Source organism: Helianthus annuus, chromosome 3 (genome assembly GCF_002127325.2).
Source record: "Helianthus annuus cultivar XRQ/B chromosome 3, HanXRQr2.0-SUNRISE, whole genome shotgun sequence".
NCBI lineage: Eukaryota > Viridiplantae > Streptophyta > Magnoliopsida > Asterales > Asteraceae > Helianthus > Helianthus annuus.
In genome coordinates, this window is record NC_035435.2 from 173687681 (window position 1) to 173708143 (window position 20463).

General features: G+C 33.7%; 1 protein-coding gene and 2 long non-coding RNA genes across 3 annotated transcripts; 2 read left to right on the plus strand and 1 right to left on the minus strand.

Moving 5' to 3' along the window:
* Positions 1–2559: 2559 nt before the first annotated feature.
* Positions 2560–3149, plus strand: LOC110928367. Its single transcript, XR_002586321.2, has 3 exons — positions 2560–2679; positions 2768–2846; positions 2929–3149. It is a non-coding gene; the product is annotated as an uncharacterized LOC110928367 (long non-coding RNA).
* Positions 3150–8439: 5290 nt separating this feature from the next.
* LOC110930969 (protein SRG1) lies at positions 8440–13846 on the plus strand. The gene is made up of 4 exons (XM_022174356.2): positions 8440–8725; positions 9139–9386; positions 13011–13335; positions 13430–13846. Exons 1-4 carry the CDS (start codon positions 8483–8485, stop codon positions 13670–13672), a joined length of 1059 nt encoding a protein of 352 aa, XP_022030048.1. The 5' UTR covers positions 8440–8482; the 3' UTR covers positions 13673–13846.
* Positions 13847–16212: 2366 nt separating this feature from the next.
* Positions 16213–18556, minus strand: LOC110930970. The gene is made up of 3 exons (XR_002588134.2): positions 18334–18556; positions 16684–16740; positions 16213–16272 (listed from the first exon to the last, which is right to left on the minus strand). It is a non-coding gene; the product is annotated as an uncharacterized LOC110930970 (long non-coding RNA).
* Positions 18557–20463: the final 1907 nt, after the last annotated feature.

Genomic DNA, 20463 nt, shown 5'->3' on the forward strand with positions numbered 1-20463 from the left:
AGTTAGAGATATTGTGGAGGTGGTGAAAGGTACAGGGTGGTCGTCGAGGAAAAAGGAGTTGCTATATGGGATTTTCATCGTGACGTGTTGGCGTATTTGGAAAGCTAGGAATGAGAGGATCTTTGACCAGAAGACTCGGAGTGCTGTGGAGCTGGTAGCGGACGTTAAATCCTTATCTTACCTTTGGTTGAGGAGTAGGAGTGGTACTGCTGGGGTGGATTGGCAGGGTTGGAAGTTGTTTGATTTTGATGTAATGTAACTGTGTTTGTTGGGGTTCCCGTCTTGGGAGTCCCCTTGTTGTGTGTGTTTTTAATGAAATTTGCCTTCCAAAAAAAAAAAAGCAAATTATAACCACTTAAATGAAAATTATTACTTTAGTCATAATAATTATTTTTGAAATAAATAAGTTAGTCAATAATATATCTAGTTTACAAATTATTTAATTTATCTAACATTAACAATTACCAAATCAAATATGACAATTGTTATAAGGCTGTGCGGGGCACCCTCGGTGACTCGCTTCGGGGACCATGTTCACCGTGCGGGTATGGTACCGCCATCCAAGAGGGGAGGGAAATCGGGGAGGGGGTTGGGGGAGAAGTCACCGCACAAGAAGAGAGGAGATGGTGTGCCCATAGCTTGTAACAATCAATCAATTATTTTCTTTTTTTTTTTTTGAATAAAAAAACAATTCCCCTAAGAGAGGTGCACCCCGTACGTTTTTGAACAAGAGGGAAGTTATAGAGGGAAAATGACATGGGAACGTATGATTGGGTTAAAAAAAGTTTCCCCTCACCTCATTAGGAGGGTGCCCCCTTCACCCTAAAAATTCCACATCTAGAATATCTATATATATTCTAAAGTTTAGTTACATGTTCTATTTTAAAACCAAAATTTATGGTTGTTTTAAATGCATCATCCTATAAAAATCCTATTAATTGCATTTAATTTATATTAAATAAATAAGAGATAAGATAAAAAATAAAATAAAATAATTATATATCAATAATCATTAAAATTAATATCATCAATAACACATTATACTAAATAATATATTATAGATAAAGGTAGATTAGTTTAAAGTTAACTTTGATCTTAATTTGTTTTAATAATTGGTTTAAAGATAATTATTCCAAAATTATGATTATTCTACAAAATGATCTTTGACAAGGTAACCATAAATTTAAATTTCGAAGTAACTAATATATTAAAAGTAGCTCAAATATAATTCGTAATAAAAACACAACAATATATTTTCAAAGAAAACATATAATAAAAAAAATAGGTAAAGGGATCCAAATGATATCAAATATTAAGAATTATCCATGATATTAGTATCAGAATTTAATAGATTAAGATAAAATTTAAACCGAAAGATCATAAGTATCATAAAAATATCATTAAATTAAAGTTAAAAAGTAAAGAAAAGAATTATTATTATAATATTAAAATAATAAAAATATATAAAAAACTATATCTATGATTAAAATATTAAAATTACTATTTGTACCGATACCAAACAACACCGTACCGTTATTTTCGATACCAGTACCGGTTGACACCAAGCTTATCCCACCCCGTGATACTAAAATATCATTAAATTAAAGTTAAACAGTAAAAAAAAGGAATTATTATTATAATATTAAAATAATAAAAGTATTAAAATAACTATATATATATATATTCTAATATATTATTAACAAGATTTTGGCTAAATTAATTAGATTATTATAAATAATAATAATAATTTACAAATAAAACAACATAATTTGCAACAAAGCAATGCATGAAACACCATATTAACATATAGTACAATACATTAATGCTAGAACCTAATCTATACTATATTATAAAGCATTTCATAAGGATACCAACCAAATTTAAGTAATTACAATCTTTTATACTTATGGTACAACAACTTAATGATGTTAGTAAGGGGTGAAATGGTCTTTCTACATTAATATTAAAAAATAAAAAAAATAATTATCTATATCTATATCTATCTATCTATACTATATTATAAAGCATTTCATAAGGATACCAACCAAATTTAAGTAATTACAATCTTTTATACTTATGGTACAACAACTTAATGATGTTAGTAAGGGGTGAAATGGTCTTTCTACATTAATATTAAAAAATAAAAAAAATAATTAAATGAGAATATAATCACAATTAATTATAATAATACAATAATAAGTTCGGTTCTTAAATGCAATTAATAAACGAAACCTATTGGGATAAACCGCAAAAGCTCTCCAAAGGTCCAATTTCAATCAATATGTAATAAATTTGACCGATTAAGGAATATCCTATCATTGCTATAAATTCACCATTTCACTCAACATCAATTCCTTTGTCTACTATTGTGCGAGTTAGAGTCGAAAAGAAAGAGATAAGAAAGAGATAAGTTGATATGAAATTTATTTATCTTGGTGGAAAGGTGTGTTCTTTTATACCCATTTTAACATTTATTCGAAAAAACTTTGGTTTGTTTCTTAAAATATTCAAATGGGATAACAGTTTTCTTTTACATAATCTATGAGTTTATATTGATGTTTTATTATGTTTTTGGTGATTTAGTGTTTTTTTTTTTTCAAATTATGATTTTATATTACATATAAATTATACACACAGGTTATTGGATACAAAAAGACAGACACTTCATACTTCATCAAGGTACCCTTGCATGACTATAATATCTGGAACCATTTACCAATGTATTGTTTAATTGTTCATAAATTTATAGTCTTTTTCCTTTTTGCAGCTTCATGTATATGGAGGTGTAAAAGGGTGGGTACGAGAAAAGTTATTCATTTGGAGATAGACATTTATTTGGCCTATTGGTATTTCCTTTTTTAATTTCTACTTTACTATTTTTTTTAAACATATGATGCTTTTGTGTGATTTAATTGATACTATATATAGGCAATATAGATGCAGAGGAAATATTTGAGGAGGTATTGTTTGACAGGATTGGGCAGCAAACTTTAAGGGCTCGGATGTTTTCAACCCGCGCAAAAGATTTAAATTGATTGCGTTTATCTATACTATCGTATAAAGCATTTCACAAGGGTTCCAACCAAATTTAAATAATTGCAACATATTATGCTTATAGTACAACAACTCAATGAAGTTAGTAAAGGGAATTAGTCTTGCTACATGAGTATAAATTGATAAATACAATTAAATTGATAACTTTATAAATTAAGTATTGTTAAATACTTGATAAAGAATTAAATCATTTGACTTAGTTGAACATCATCACCTTCCTCATATTTACATTGCTTTTCCATTTCAAGTTCTCCGTAACTGATTACTTGATTGAATTTTATAATTAAGTCATTATTATTTGGTTTAGTAATTGCTAAACATCATACAAATAAGGTTACAACCTTTTTTGCAATTTTATCAGATAGTTGATGAACATCATATGAACATTCGCACTTTCGTACCGTGTCACGCACTATCTATATCAGTCGTCGTTCCAGGAAAAAACAATAACTATTATGTATGTCGTGCATCGCACGGGTGTTCCCCCTAGTCTATTAGAAAAGATAAGTTGCAAGATGTGGATACGATTATTTGATTATCTTGTATTTTGGCATGAATTTCTAAACTAATATACCAATTTAAATGTTCCAATAAATACAAACAAAGTCCAATAATTCTAAAAAAATTAGTAATCTATACTTACATATACAAGATTAGTTTAGGATGTCCAATTCATTAAAACACAATTTTAAATTGAACCCCCCTCCCCAATTCAAGTGTTCAAGAACCCTAGAATCGCAACAGTCAAAATTCAGATTTGTTAACCTTTCTGTCTCAAAAAATGGATAGAAGGTTGTAAAGCATGAAAAGCTAAACATAATAGACCCAGAATCATCAGATTTGGCCTTGAATTAAAGGAGAAATCAAAGACGGAAATTCCGAGCCCTAGTTTCCTTCTTCACTTGAATCCGCGATAATTAGGGATTGTTTACAAGAATTTGAGAGTGAGGATTTTCATGAAAAAAAAGCTATGAATCTAATGACATGGGTTTTATGGACTAATTTCTATGATTTGATAAAAACCCATTCATGTTCTTAAATCACTTTAATGGTGATTTTATTTGAGATTAAATTCAAGCTATTATGAGGTGTAATGGACACTTTTATCATGGGAATTAAGTTTCTCCATAATGCCAAATAAATTATACTCTTATACAATTAGTAACTTGGGGTATCACCGTTACACCCCTTGCATAAAGGAACACACCCTTTAGCAACTTAACGCTTATTCAAACTTACTTTAATGGCGTTAGATTAACAGTTATCGCAAGATCCAGTTTATTGTGTTGGTGGTCGTGTCTCTTTAGTAAACAAGGGACACCGGTTCGATTCCCATTCACACTTTTACGTTGCTTTTTTGTTCTTCCTTTTTCCATAACAATTATTTACCCCTTCATACCTTTCTATTAAGGGTTTTCCATATCTGTAACCGTCATACTCCACATAAGTCTTCTTCTTCATTCGTTTCAGTTTAATTCCTTCATTCGATTGTTGTATAAATCATTTCAAATATATGAACGGGATAAATATTTGAAAGGGTTTTCATTATCTTTCTCAAGAAAATCTAATCCCTAATCAATCGTTTTTCATAAGGATTGATCAAAAAAATTTGTATCATTTGAACCATATTTGTGATCACGCCCTGATAGATTATTTAAACTCTGTTTTGCGGTTTCATAAGAAATTAAGAACGAATTTACAATTGTCTTTAAAAAATGAATTCTAACCGTGTCAATTTGCGGCTTATGATATTATTTGTTCAATCCTTGAAGACGTATCCGTTTGTTGATTAATTCTATTGGACTCCGTCTATACAAAGGTTTTCAGAAGAAAAATTATATACCCTTGTTTTAATTCAATGTGCTAAAAAATATATCCCTGATCAATCGTTTTTCATCAAAATTTATCAACCCCTCTGTCGATAGTCTCTGTTTTACCGGCTTATCATGTTCGTTTGATATTTTTGGTTCCGACATCTAACATGACAAATTGAAATGAATATTCAATTGTGAAGAGTGATGATTGGCCGGTATTTGTTTCGTATAATGGGATTATGTACTGTTTTAGTTATATTGGCCATCAGTTTTATTTTAAAACGCCCGACTACGGGTGGTCTAATCATGATTAATACATTCACCAACAACATTGATGACTAAGAAGGAAGAAACCAATTCAATTTTTGCAAAGTTCAAGGTTGAGTTTCTTCATGTTAATCATATCATGATGTGTTGAAAATAAGGTAATACATATATTTTTTCCTCAATACAACACATAAATAAAAGATAATAAAAAGAATATATTGTCGTTTTTATTTGATTTTTACATGGATAAAATGAGTTTTTGCCACATCTAGAAACTTATTCGTTTATAGTTAGAAAATGAGAAATTATAGTAAACAACACTTCGCAACGCTCGGGTTTACGCCAATTTGTACTTATACAATTATTAACTAATTATATCCATAAGTTCATTGGAGATTAAATATGAGTTTTTTGATGAAATATATTATTAAGTAACAATAACATAAGTTTTGTGTATATGTTACTATATTTTTTTGTGATTAGTAGGAAAATCCAATAAATATATTCTATCAACTATGTATTTAAAGATATCACTGTGAGATGTGTTTATTTTATCATAGTTTCTATAAAAGTCATGTTTAAAAATCTTACATGTCAAATATAATTGATATATTTCTTTTTCGCCACAATTCGAACCCATATCTTCCGACTAACAATGGTACCACATCCAGATAAATTTCTTCAAAAACGGATTTGTATTCGTAATAGAGTATTTTCTGGTTTTGTAAATGTTAGACTTTTTCGTGTTTTTGTGTGCCGTAACTCGAACAGATTTATTACAAGGTTTAATTTATTCATATCGTCCAACTTATTTAATAACTAAGTTTTACACCAATGATCCCCAGCCCAAGTGGTTGGGAGGAGGTCAGGAGTTTTCCCCTTGAGGGTTTCTTCTGGAGGGGTGCAGGTTCGAGTCCACTCTGATACCAATATTGGGTAATTCCTGTGCGGCTGGACCTTAGGGGGGCCTGGGATTCGAACCCGCAGTGCGGGCGAATTTCTTAAAGGGAGTGAACTGTTAACCCTTCAAAAAAAAAACTAAGTTTTACCTAAATACATTTTTTTCCAATTAATTAAAAAAAAACTTGTTTTGTTCACGGTTAAACCGTTGGATCAAACTATTTTCTTTTTTTTTTTTTTTCCTTTTTTTGGTTAACATCATTTTCTAACATATAAGCATCGTCTAACCATGTATTTGAAAAGATTAAAAACCATTAGGTCATGTGTTTAAATTGATTTTCTAGTACAATAATTGGTCGATTTCATTTTTCAGAATCTTGAAAACAAATTTATTACCGGTGCTGCTTAAGGCACCCTCCTCTCACACATTTGATAGGACCATCACCCACTAAAAAGTAACGTCTCTCATGTCATGCATAAAGCAAAAGAGTTATTTCACTCATAGTTACGGCTGTAATCGAGTCAAGTCGAGTTAGACCTAGCTCGAGCTTGGCTCAAACTTGATTCGAGCTGTCTCGGCTCGAGCTCGAATTTCAAATTGAGCTGAGATTTGACGCTCGAGCTCGGCTTGATTAGAAATCGAGCTAGCTCGGATCGATCTAGCTCGAACTAATAAAAACCGCAAAATTTACTACTTAAAAATCCATTAAAAATGAATTTTTCATAGACTGAGGGCTATAATTTCCATTTAATTTAACCATATAGCTAAATATGCAAGTACAAATAGTTAATTTACTTTGTACATTGTCTTTACTTAGGGGAGATACTCCCTTAGTTTTTTGTTTTCTAAGCGATGTGGGACAAAAAAATAAGGATGTAAACCTTATCGAACCAACTCACGAGCCGAGCCAGGCCAAGCTCGAGCTCGGCTCGTTTACAAACCGAGCCGAGCTGGCTTGTTTATAACCGAGCTAATTTCGAGCCGAGCTTTCTTCGAGCGAGTTGCGAGCCATGAGTTTTTTAAACACCCCTACTCAGAGTGATCTAATGGTATCATGTTTCTAAATAAAAAAAGTGATCCTCAAATGAATATCAATTAGGTAGTGTTTGGTATGGAGTAATGAGGGGTAGAATAGAATGGATGATTACGAGGGTATAAATAAAAAAGGGTGTTCGGTTGGTCAATGGAATGAAATCACCCATTCCAAAAGACATTCCATTCCCTCAAAATCATTCTATCCACCCCTTCATGTTTTTTTCATTTCATCCCCTTTTGCAACATTCATCAACAACACTACCCACCACCACCACCACCAACCACTAACGGCATCGCCGCCACCACCTCACCCTGACAGCCACCGTCACCGCCGTCGCCACCAACCCGCCACCATTGTCCCCCACAGCCGCGACCAACCGCCAACGTCACTCGCCGCCGTCGCCGCCCACCACCATCATCGACGCCACCACCACTGACACCACCAACCTCCGCCGCCACCCACCGGCACCTCCGCCTCCACCCACCACCAACGGCCTCCTTGCCGCCACCCATCGCCACCACCGCAACCTACCACCGCCGTCTATAACCACCCACAATCACTACCTTCGACCACCACCACCACTCACCGCTGATTTTATTACATCGTTTTTCTTAACTACCGAACAATACAAAATAATAATTCATTCCATTCACACATGCTAACCAAACAATAAATTGATTGGTAATTATCCATTCCATTACCCGATATTAGACTAGCAGCCGACAAGCCCTTAGCGCGCGCACGGTCTAATTATATTTAGACATTGTTTCTTAAATATTTGAAATGGTGTCTTTTAAGTATTTTTGAGCATGGTGTCATAGAATGAAACAATGTGTACAAATCTAAGGCGGTAAGGAGTGGTTAAACACTTGAGAGTGACAAACTAAAAAATCAACCAATGAAAGTGTGCCACGTCAATCAGTGAAAAGTGTTTAAACTTTGGTGAAAAGTGTTGGCAATGGTTTAAACATTTGGTGAAATGGTAAAAAAAATTAAAAAAGTAAAAATGTGTGATTGGTTGAGAGATAGAATGGACCCCACCCACACACCCCCTCTCTCTCCTTCCTCCCCTCACCGCGTCGGGATGCCATCCCCGCACCACATGTTTCACCGTGTCGGCAAAACGTCGGCGGCGATGTTTGCCGCTCGGCAAACCTTTTTGCCAATATTTGCCGCATCCCGCTCCGCACACCCTAAAACATAATGAAATTGATAATTTCATGGAATTTAGTAACTATTCAAATAATTGAAAAATCATGGCGGCATATATATTGTGTGTGTACGTGGGCCATGTGAAAACTTCTGGAAGGATGAAGGAAAGCAAATTTTAAGGAAGAAGTTCTTATATATACATACATACATGCATGCATTTGTAGATAAAAACCATTGAGTTTGAGTGAGAGAAAAATCATGGAGGCAAAGGGAATTAAATTGGGGGTTTCACTTGTGGTTCCAAGCGTACAAGAACTTGCTAAAGAACACCTGATCAAGGTTCCATCCCGATATGTTCGTCCTGATCACGAACCTCAAGTCGTACCTTCTCCCCTTCCTCAAGTGCCTATCATTGATATGGAGCGATTAACATCTAAAGATTTTGTTGATTATGAATTAGAAAAGCTACACATGGCTTGTAAAGATTGGGGTTTCTTTCAGGTTACTTCATAGTTTATATATAAATCATCCAATCATGTTTATTAATAAACATAATCATTTTATTAATTTATAATTGTCAACCGGTATAGAGAACAATAGAGACTTGTATTAGATTGTAAAAATTGTAATTAGGGCAGTGGCAGACTTATAGTACAAATAAGGGTAGCACGGGCTACCCCTCAACCCCGTCTCCGTAGTGTAAAAATATCCCTTAACTCCATTTCCGTAGTGTAAAAATACCTCTCAACTTCGTTTCTGGTATATAAAGGATACCCCTGATCCTAAAAAATAAATTAGGATACCCCTAAATTTTTGGGCTAGTTCCGCCACTGAATTAGGGTTAATTAGGGTTACATGAGGAGAGTGTTTATATATACTATAACTTATTCTCTTCTTTCCGACAATAATGACAGGTTATAAATCACGGGATCAGTAGTTCATTGTTGGAAAGAGTAAAGGAAGAAACACAACAACTCTTTGAGTTGCCAACTGAGGAGAAAAAGAAGTTATGGCAAACACCGGAAGATCTCGAGGGATTTGGACAAGCCTTTGTTTTCTCCGAGGAGCAAAAACTCGATTGGGCCGATATATTTTTCTTGGTTACCCTTCCTCATCATCGTAGAAAGCCACACTTATTTCCTAACCTACCTCTTCCATTCCGGTAATTCACTCCTCTCCCAATATGTGTAAATTAACCGGTTTTAATCAGTGAACCCCAACACAACAATATGTTCCCTTCCACGAAATAGTACTTATATTGACATGGTTAACTTAAAATCTTAAGTAACAAGTTAAAGGGCAGGGCCGGCTGGCCAACCCGTGCCGACGCCCGAGGCCCAAAATTTCAAAGGGCCCGAAAAATCTTTATAAGCTTGTATATATTTATTAAATTATATATTAAGTATATTCATCTATTTATTATGTAAAAAAGTATTGGTGGTATAGCGGAAAAAATCATCTCAAAATATTTAAAAGGCCTCAAGTTCGAGTCTTTGCTTCACCACTAAGTTTTTGTTTTTTTAATTCATTTACCCTTAACCATAATTTTGGGCTAAATTCTTTTCGTCACCCGAGACCTAAATTTTTTTAAGAGTTTTCTGGAACGGCTCTGTTAAAGATGTAAATAAATGAGCTGTAATGTTTTGGCAGCATACTATAAATAAGTTGTATTACTTATTGTATTCTAGTGGTAAATGATTTGTAACGTTAACATAAAATATATTTTAGTTTTAAACTAGGTTTTTTCCTCCGCGCTATGCGGCGGGATTTTGGTCGTTTTCTCGGTGTTACATGGCGTGACTTTGATTGTTATCGGTTTGATTCATCGGAAACTATAAAGCGAATATCGATATCGGTTTCGATAATACCAATACCTTAAATTCTAACGAGAAAACGAATATCGATAAAGGTTCTGATAATACCAATACCCTAAACCCTAATAAAAAAACTAAACCCATTTAACTTTTTTGACAAAAAAATAAATAAAAGTCTACTTGCAAAAATGAAAAATCCTAAAGTTTAGTATGCTAATAAAAGCTCAACCATAAAAGAACAAAAAAAATTACTACTCTTAATTGTTTGTTTTATCGGTAATTTGGTATAGTATCATACCATATAGAACACTTTTGCTATCGGTAATAATTTCGATAGAACCGACATCAGTATTAACATTGGTTGGTTAGCATAGCAATACTATCGATCTTGTAATGGCAAAACATTTCTAGAATTAAAACAATATTGTTAATTATATATAAATAGATTTAGTTTAAATTAAAAGAAAAACCTCTAAGAAAATATATGGACTAAAAGAATGACAATAGAAGTTAACCATGTTAAATAAAATAAAATTTGTCTTTATAACCTATTAGTCTGGCTAATGGTTTGTTGTTATAGTGATTGAACCCGTGTTTGATTCTCATTATCATCAACTTCCTTTTGCCAACTAAAAAATTCTCATTATCATCAACAACTTCCTTTTCCAACTATAAAAAAGAAACAAAAAAGTTTAGAACCCAAGTCCCCAAGGTTGTAATCAAGAGCTTTAACCACCAAAACACACAACTTTGTTATTACATTTTCTAGCTTTAAACCACTTAATATTAAAGAATAAACCATCAAAGGAAAAAAAACACTATTCATCATCCATCACCACTAATATATATATATATATATATATATATATATATATATATATATATATATATATATATATATATATATATATATATATATATATATATATATATATATATATATAATAGGTTGACAGAGTCAACCTTATTATTTTTAGTACGACCTGACATGATTCGTTTGTTTATATGCGATCGGTAGACAAGATATACAAAGGAATGAATATTTCAATGCCATGAATTGCTACCCCTAGTTAAAATCTCTGTGTGTTAGCGCTACACTCATATATACACATAGGGGTGTTCAGAATTCTTCGGATTCAAAAAAATCTAAATTCGAATTCGATTATCAAGGTTCGAATTCGAGTTGATTCATATTCGAGTCCAGTAATCAAATTCAAATCAAATACGAATTTATGATTTTCAATTCGATTCGAAATTCGAATTCAATTTATATATAATTTTTAATATATATATACACACACACACACATATATATATATAACTTCTAAACTTGGCCAAAGTATGAATCACATCTATAAGTGATAAGTTTATTATTCATAACATTACCAAACCAAATAACAAATGGCCCATACTACTTATTTCTAATTTTTTTACCTAACTTAAAATGCTACCGGTAACCAACCTATCTTCTAAGTTTTAGGGTATGTTTGGTAGAGCTGGCAAATCGTATCTTATCGGGTTTAACAGATCTCTGATGACGCGAATAACACAAGTATTAAACATGAATACAACTTGTTTAACTACTTTATATCTCATGTATATAACACAATTGTATGTTTGGCAAAAGTAGCTGGTGGCTGGTAGCTAGTAGCTAGTAGCTAGTAGCTGTAGCTTTTTAGATATATTTAGTGTTTGGCAGAGTAGCTGGAGCTTTTAATAAAATGTATAAAATTACCAAAATGAACATAACTAAAAAGTTCATTATCTTTAGAGGTTAAAATAGTCATGTTTTCCCTAAAAGCTTGTAGCTTCTTCTAAACGCTACTAGTAGGAGCGTTCAACCAAAAGCTTCAAGATCCTAACCTAGAAGTTTCAAGCTCCTTCAACCAAACAATGTTTTTTATTGAGTACGAGCTTTTTATTAAAAGTTTAAAGTTAGAAGCTTCTACAAGGTTCATACCAAACATACCCTTAGTGTTTTCACATGTTGATAGTTAATTAATTTTGCTGATTTTTTTTATTTGTTAAATATAATTAATTTGTAGTAGTTTAAAAAAATGAAAGTAAAATACTTTATTATTTAGGGTGAATTTAAATTAAATCGAATTTATTTGAGTTCGAGTTTCAAATACGAATCGAATCAAATATAATTCAGGTAAAAAAAATAAAAATTCAAAAAAAAATCTATTCCATTAATTCGAAAATTCGTTATTTGATTCAATGAATACCCCTATATACACAATAGTTTTACTTTTTAATTATTGAGGAAAATGCACGGATAGTCCCCGTGGTTTGGTGAAATTTCACCTTTAGTCCCCAACTTTTCAGAATTACACTCTTAGTCCATGTGGTTTGACAAGTTGTTACTCGGATAGTCTTAAAGCGGATGAAGGTTACTCGGACAGTCCCTGTGGTTTGACAAGTTGTTACTCGGATAATCCGTGTGGTTTGACAAGGTGTTACTCGGGTAGTCCTTGTCATTTCACACCCACTTAACCAGAAAAACTAACCTCCATCCGCTTTGGGGACTATTCGAGTAACAACTTGTCAAACCACAGGGACAAGAGTATAATTTTGAAAAGTTGGGGACTAAAGGTGAAATTTCACCAAACCACAGGGACTATCCGTGCATTTTACTCTTAGTTATTTGTATAAGGCATAAAATGGTTTATAAAGTATATCGTACAATATGCCTTAACGTACGACGTGCACGCGAGGCAAAATCGCACGTTATATTACGGAAAGTTTGAAAATCGCATGAATATGTATTTGGAAGTCGCATGTATATATATGTATAAAAGTCACATAGTATAGAATGAAAGTCGCATGTATATATAGAAATGAAAGTTGCACGTTATAAACCCAATTTCGCATGTTGATACTGAATTGCGTACGTGTCGTACGTTAAGGGATTTTGTACGTTAACTGGCGTCTATATATAATCTTCAAGTGGTTTTTTATTTATAAAACAGAGACACCTTAGAAGAATATTCAAGAGAGGTTATGAACACAGCGAAAAAAACCCTGCTCTATATTGCGAAAGCATTGAATATGGAAACTACGGATTTGATGGCATTGTTTGAGGAAGGAATGCAATCAATGAGGATGAACTACTATCCACCATGTCCCCAACCCGAACAAGTCATTGGTCTTGCCCCACACTCTGATGCTGTCGGGGTCACTTTTCTTCTCGAACTAAATGAAGTACACGGTCTTGAAATAAGAAAAGATGGCGCTTGGATCCCAGTTACACCACTCCATAATGCTTTCATTGTTAACATCGGAGAGATCCTAGAGGTCATTTGTCATTTCTTTCTCTAACCCTTACTTATAATTTCATCGCACGTGGTTTTATTTGCAATGATAGAGAACTATATATATTGTGTTTCAGATTGTGACAAATGGACAATATAAAAGCATTGAGCACAGAGCAACAGTGAACTCGGAGGGAGAGAGGTTGTCTATAGCAACATTTATCAACCCAAACATAAATGGTGAAATAGGACCCGCACCAAGCCTAGTGACTGCCGAAACGCCACCTAACTTTGCTAGGGTAGCAGTTCTTGATTTTTTCCAGAACTTATTCTCTAAGGAACTTAAAGGGAAATCAAACCTTGAACAATACCGTATATAATTTCGGTATGTAGCAAAAAGAATAATATGAACTAAAGTGTAATACTTAATGAAAATAATAGGTATTCGGATCGAAAGATTATTACAGAATTACCTAAATGTTTGTGTTGTATTCTATGTTTTGTATAATTGAAGTATTGTATCTCACTTATAATAAAAGATTCCAATAAATATCACTTGGCATTTTCTCCTTCAATTTAGTAATAATATTATTAATATATAATCAATAATAATATTATTAAATATAAATTCTAAAAGATAATTACTAAAACTTCAAGCAACAAAACACACATAAACGTGGTATATGTGCAATATTTTTTTATAAATAAAAGTCTTATTCCGTACATACATCCAAATAGATACAAAGTTAGACGGTATCACTGACATATTTCACATCACTAATCTTTTTGTCACTCAAATCTCTCATAACCATAAATAAAAAAAATTTATAAATAGGCTAAAGACTCAATCTTATTTTTAATATTATTAGTTTTTACTCATTACATAATAACTTAATCATTAACTATAAAAAAATTATTGGTCATACATAAACCATTAACTTAGCTCACAATTTAATAATAACTCATTATTAATTAAATCCACATAAAAATCCTTAATAACAATAACATATCTAATTTATGACATAACAATAAAATTATTTTTATTACTTTAAATAAAATTTATATTTAGAATACACAAAATAAAAATAATATTATTTATATACACTATTATATGTAATGTAATACGTAATTTCAGTAGTTATATGAAGAATATATATGTGTATATGTGTGTGTATTGCATATTGTTTAGTATTCAACCCGTGTAGTACACGGATTATTATGATATTTCAGTGTTACTATTTAGTATATGTCGGTTTTGTGATAAATTCAAGTTAGTTGTATGAATTGTCATATAATAATAAAAATACGTCAGTTATATAAAGTTTTTTCACAGGTTATATAATTATATCGTTTCTATTATACAACCACGCGTAATACACGGATCTATAACCTAGTGTTTTAATATATAAATTATCATGAAATTATTTAAATATTAATTCGAACACACCATGGATGATCTATCCGCTATCCGATAAATACTGTTTTCATTACACGTTGTTGTCATATTCGATTGTTTGTCCATTATTACCTTTTGTACGTTTGAATTAAACTAATACTTGCTTTACTTTGTTCTTTTTTTTAACGGCAAATTTGGATCACTGACATACCATTGGAATATCATCATGCCACCAGTGGAACCACCTGATCATATTCATCTCTGATGTATTCTTTGTTTATTGAGTAAGAAAAACTTGTACAGTTACAAGTTACAAATTTAATTTATACAATTGAAGGTTTTTTCTTGTTGTTATTATGAATTTTCATTTCATTTTTCTCTGACTTAAAATCGTATTAATATCTAGAATGTGTGTTGTTGTGGGGTGAAAGATGAAAAAAAAAAAAGAATTTCTCATGTATGCAAACCACGTTGTAGGGATGGCTTCACCTTTAACCATTCACTAAGGTGTGTTGTTATAACTTGAAATATGTTGCTCTAAGTTTTGATTAACGATATGTTAGTGAAGTATGTTTCAATCGTTTTCTTTTCTTCATTTCTAAGATCATTAATTTCATCCTAGTATATAACAAATTTTAAAGCTTCTTATGAATAGTGCTTTTTTTAATCTTTTATTGTCATTCTCTTGTATTTTTTTTTTCTCAATGCACTTTGTCTTGTCATGAGTTTTTATGCGTTTTACGTCAACTTGTGGTATAAGTTAAAGATTTTCTTTGACTACGTTTTATGTCAGGTGACGGTATATATTCGTGTTTTTTGTTTTACGAATATTCCTGGTTTTGGTTGTCGTTTCTTTACTACTTAGCATAGTTTTACGACATGCGCGTCCGCAATGTGGGGGTCAAATCGGTAGCAGTACTGTATTCGTTTTTATGTTTTTTATCGACGTGGCGGTATAAAATTCTTTGAACACAAAGTTATATTCGCAGTAAATATCGGTACACGTCTTCGTTTTTGTGGTTTGCAATCGATGTAAAACATCTAAATAATCTAAAAGCTGATATAAAACATCTAGATAACCAGTGGTGGATCCAGAATTTTTTTCCTATGGGTTCACCTTTTTCCGGAGGTTAAGTTTCTTGTAATCAAACGTTAAAAGTTTCGGGTTGGATCGGGTCGAATTTCTCATAATAAGACGTTAAAATTTTTTATTCATTAGCCCTAAAATTCAAGTTTTAACAAAACTTCTAAATTCATATTCACGATGACTGTAACACCCCCAAAAATTTCACCTGCGGAAACCCCGCGAGACGTGTTACGCATCAGAGTTCGAGCCACCAATCACATTGAACCAATGATAAATATCTAAATAAGTCATGACATTATTTTACCAGAATAAGTTATCAACATACTATTAATTCTCAAAAGTTGTGTAGCGGAAGCATGTAATAAGTTGTTTAGCAATTGTTTCATAGTAACGCTTAAAACCAATGTAGCAAATGTAATTTAATCCAAGAGCCTCGATCCATGACCACTCCAGCACTCCCAGATAGCAAGCTTCCCAATACCAAGATGCCTAACGCCCTGCGAGCATGTAACACGTGTATCAGACAAAGCTGGCGAGTTCACAGTTTTAGAAAGCGTTTGTTACCCGTTGTATGTAAAACAGTTCAATAACCAATGCAAGTAATATTGTTAATATCTCATTTCCGAACAATGACGGCTCCTGAAATACACGACTGCCCTTCCCACGTACTCCTATCTAGTACTGGGCCAGACTGGTTCATTAGTTCACCTCCGTACTCTACAGGCACGGGGTGAGGGTGCCAAACCTAAGTAACGCTACTAACTAATACCCGATGAGGGACTTACAAAAGATGATAGGTGAGAATATTAACCAATATACTCGTTTTTACCCAAAGACTCATCCCCCCATGGGATACCTACTGACTGTCCCCAACCACTGGGACGCATGCTCGAATGTAGTGAACTCACCTTCGGTTTGCTCGGTAGGATTAGTTACTTGTTTAACACAATTTGATCAACCAAATCCTAACATGGTTACACACATAAATCAGTTCCATACACATTTAGGACACGTATACTTTACACAAACCACACTTGTAGTCTACTCATACAATTTGCACATAGCATCATAGCCATCACAATCATTACTCATGCAACACACTAGTCCATATTCATACGCATAGTAGGGTGTGGGTTCCCATATACAGTCACCTCACACATCATAATTCACAAAACACGCATCAAATAACAACACTTTCAATTCCGTTTTGGTCACGCACCCAATGATGTAATTCATACACTAACCATTTGCGTCGGACTTGACTAGTGCGGCCCAACAGTCATTCACAGGCCCAAAATACAGGCCGTACTAAAATGCCCGGCCCGTTTCACTTCTGCCGAACCAGTCGCAGCCCAACAGGTATTAAATGGATCCACATTTTATATACATATGAAGCCCAGTTATTATTCATCCGGCCCATAACTAATGGACCAGATCATGTGAGTGTGCCACCACTATGTGGTGCCCAATTTACCGAGCATGTACAACATCATCAGACATTATCCTTCATTGTTTGCAACTATCACAAGTCCCTCAATACGTGATCAGTTCATTAATCTAGTTACCCCCTCCAATTCCTTAATCTTTCATTTTGAATTACCTCAACCACAACATTAGATAAACATAATATTCATTTCAGTTTGATCAAGATCAAGCTCACAATTTACAATTGTAGTTCACCGAATTGTCACATAATATCGATAACTTTAATGACAATGCTAGTTATCTAGTCGAGTGTTTACTGGCACAAAACAATTCATTCATATTATCGCCTATTCCTTATTAACCCCAAACCAACTTATATGTTATTAGCTCAATACCGATCCAGTGAATGTGTAACAACTACCCGGCCCAAGACTGATTAATTACTTACCGACTTAAGGGGTTGGCTGGCCCAGCTTTAATCCGTAGCCCCTGATTCATTTCCCTTAGGCCCATTACTCAGTTTCGTGAACAAGTTGTTAGACTAGGGTGGTCCGATAACATGTCAATCCCAAGTTTCTCATCGATATAGTTTAGAGATTACTCAGTATAGTCATCAGTAACACCAATAACCCCTAAACTGGTTACACCCACAATAATTAAGTCTGCTACCACTTAAAGTCAACAACAACAATACTAAACATTCACACAATTTTAATACCCAATACCATTCTGACAACCTCACTAGATTGATTAGATCGAGACACACCTGGCAAACTTACTAACCCCTAAACTGAATATGCACATGATTGATTAAATCGAGGCACATGGCCGTCACTTTCTTAACACACATGGCCACCATTATCTAATTCAAGGCTACTCAATTTTTTTTTTACTAATTCCTAAACTGATTAAGCTCGCATGCATGCCTATCATCCAATACTTAAAAGACAACAGTTAGCCATAATCATCATGTTACGTGTACCATCCTTCAAATAATAGGGTTATTTCTCATAGAATTTGTGGCATCCATGTTTCACCTAAACAATTATAATTAGCATGCAAATCACGAAGCATAAATCATCACATAACACGAGACCATTCAAGAATCCTAATTAACACGTTAACATACTAACCAGAATTGAGGAGGTGCAACTTCGATGAAGAGAGGAGGTATCGTCTGCCGTCATAGTTCAAAAAGAGAGGTAGGGTTTCTTTGCTTTGGAGTTTTGTGCAAAGCCATAACATCATACGTACACTAACCTTAGCCGAACTGGGCTTAAGCCCATACAATTGGGCTGTTGCAACAAATGGCAAAGCTGCCAACGAAATGGGCAAGGATGGCAGGTTTAGGCCTCTAATCCTACTGGGTTTTCTTTGGATATCAATGGTTTGGGTCAATACATACATAATACACATACATAATCATGTAACACACACACACACAACCTCATAATATTCCGTTGAAACTAGTCACGGCACATGGTCACATAACGTACATACAAGTCACACTGAGAGTACAAAGAACGTTTAGAATACGAGTTGTCACAATGACACCGGTACCGCATATCGTACCTTAGGTTCATTAGGTCGTTTGCCTTTTTGGCAAGCGATCTCAACAAAGAAGCATAGCTCAGTGACGACTATCAATTTACTAAAGAAGCCTTTTTCCTTGAGTTTTGAGGGGTAGTGAGGTTGGGCTTTGGAATCTCGTCTTCGGAGCGACGACCCGGGAGCTGATTCCCCACCGCCAATCTATCGGTTCGGCATGTATTGGAACGGAACGGTTCTTGTATCGGTGCTTAACAAATAATGATGACATTGGTGTTTTCCATTTTTGCTAATCTCAATTGATACGCCAAAAGCTTTAACTCTAGTTTTGACCTATTCTAATATGACATGAACGTTTTATGAACATTGAAGATTCTATCCATGGCTATATAACAAGTATAATAAAAAAGGCAGAAACAAAGAAAGAGTTCAAATCCCTTAATTTTCAAAGTGCTAAGTCCCAACTAATAATTTTCCTATATATTCAAAACAGACCGAATTGAACAGTAAAAAAAAATTTAATGAATATAGTAATAAAATTGAATTTAATGGATAGTAACATCACTAAGGAATGAACTGGTATCGGGTACCTGTATCGGTATCGAATTTACCAAACCGGGTGTATTCTTGGTACCGGTTCGACACCGGTATTCATCTGTTTTTACCCTCAAATACCAGTGTCGTACCAGTACCGGTACCGATCCGTACCGTACCATGTATATTCGGTACCGGTACCCACTTTTGGGGATTTCGGTAACGGTATTTTCCGTACCGGTTCGTATCGAGCTCATTAAATCCCGTAGCAGCGTAGCAATGCAAGTCATTGCACCGTTTATATTACTTTTCATACACACAGTAAGTAAACTGTATTTCGTTTGAATGAGGTTTTATATACACAACAACTTGTTTTGCTTTATTTTTTGTCTTTTCTGTAATGAATGAATTGTAGCATGTAAAATTAACTTTGATATTTAGATTATTGATGAGCAAATCGTATCAAATCCTGTAATCAAACCGGTATCGTATCGGTACCAAATTTACTATACCAAATCATTTTCGGTACCAATTTGGTACCCACCTTTTGGCGTTTTCAGAATCGTTACTTTCGATTCGACACCGGTCTAGCACCATACCTGTATTTATTGATTTTTACATTCAAATACCATACCGTATTGTACCGAGCATTTTCGGTGCCGGTACCTAATTTCGATGATTTTCCGGATCGGTACTTTCAGTACCGTTACCGGTACCGAGCTCATCCATATTTTAACATGTTAGCACCGTAATAATTGAACTGAAAACAACCTAATTTCCAACGTGTGGGACGTGTGGGTCCTATTATTATATATTAGGTTATCTAAAATCGCTTTTTTTAGGACGGAGTGACTATCCTTTTCACGACATTTTTATTTATGTTTTGATATTCGGTATCTGCTTACCGTCACTGACACGTGTTTTGCAATCATTGGTTTCCCGCCGCAACGCACGGGCGGAAAATCAACTAGTTAAAAAAAAGAAATAGAATCTCTATGGACCTATGATAAATACAAAAATGCCTTCTGTTACGTTGTTGACTGAATAACTTTTGTTTGTGACTTTGTTAATTGTTAAATTCAAAAAAAGAGAATCGAACATTGGATCATTTGTTTATTAGTCAGCGACTTTACCACTTAGGGTGAGCGGGGCACTTCTCAGGGAGGGGAGCGGAGAATGAA

Excerpts from the sequence above, each read along its gene's own strand:
- LOC110930969 (XM_022174356.2), top strand. The coding sequence starts at position 8,483 with ATGGAGGCAAAGGGAATTAAATTGGGGGTTTCACTTGTGGTTCCAAGC. Across the intron at positions 8,726-9,138 it reads AAGATTGGGGTTTCTTTCAG|GTTATAAATCACGGGATCAG; the intron begins GTTACTTCATAG and ends CAATAATGACAG. Across the intron at positions 13,336-13,429 it reads ACATCGGAGAGATCCTAGAG|ATTGTGACAAATGGACAATA; the intron begins GTCATTTGTCAT and ends ATTGTGTTTCAG.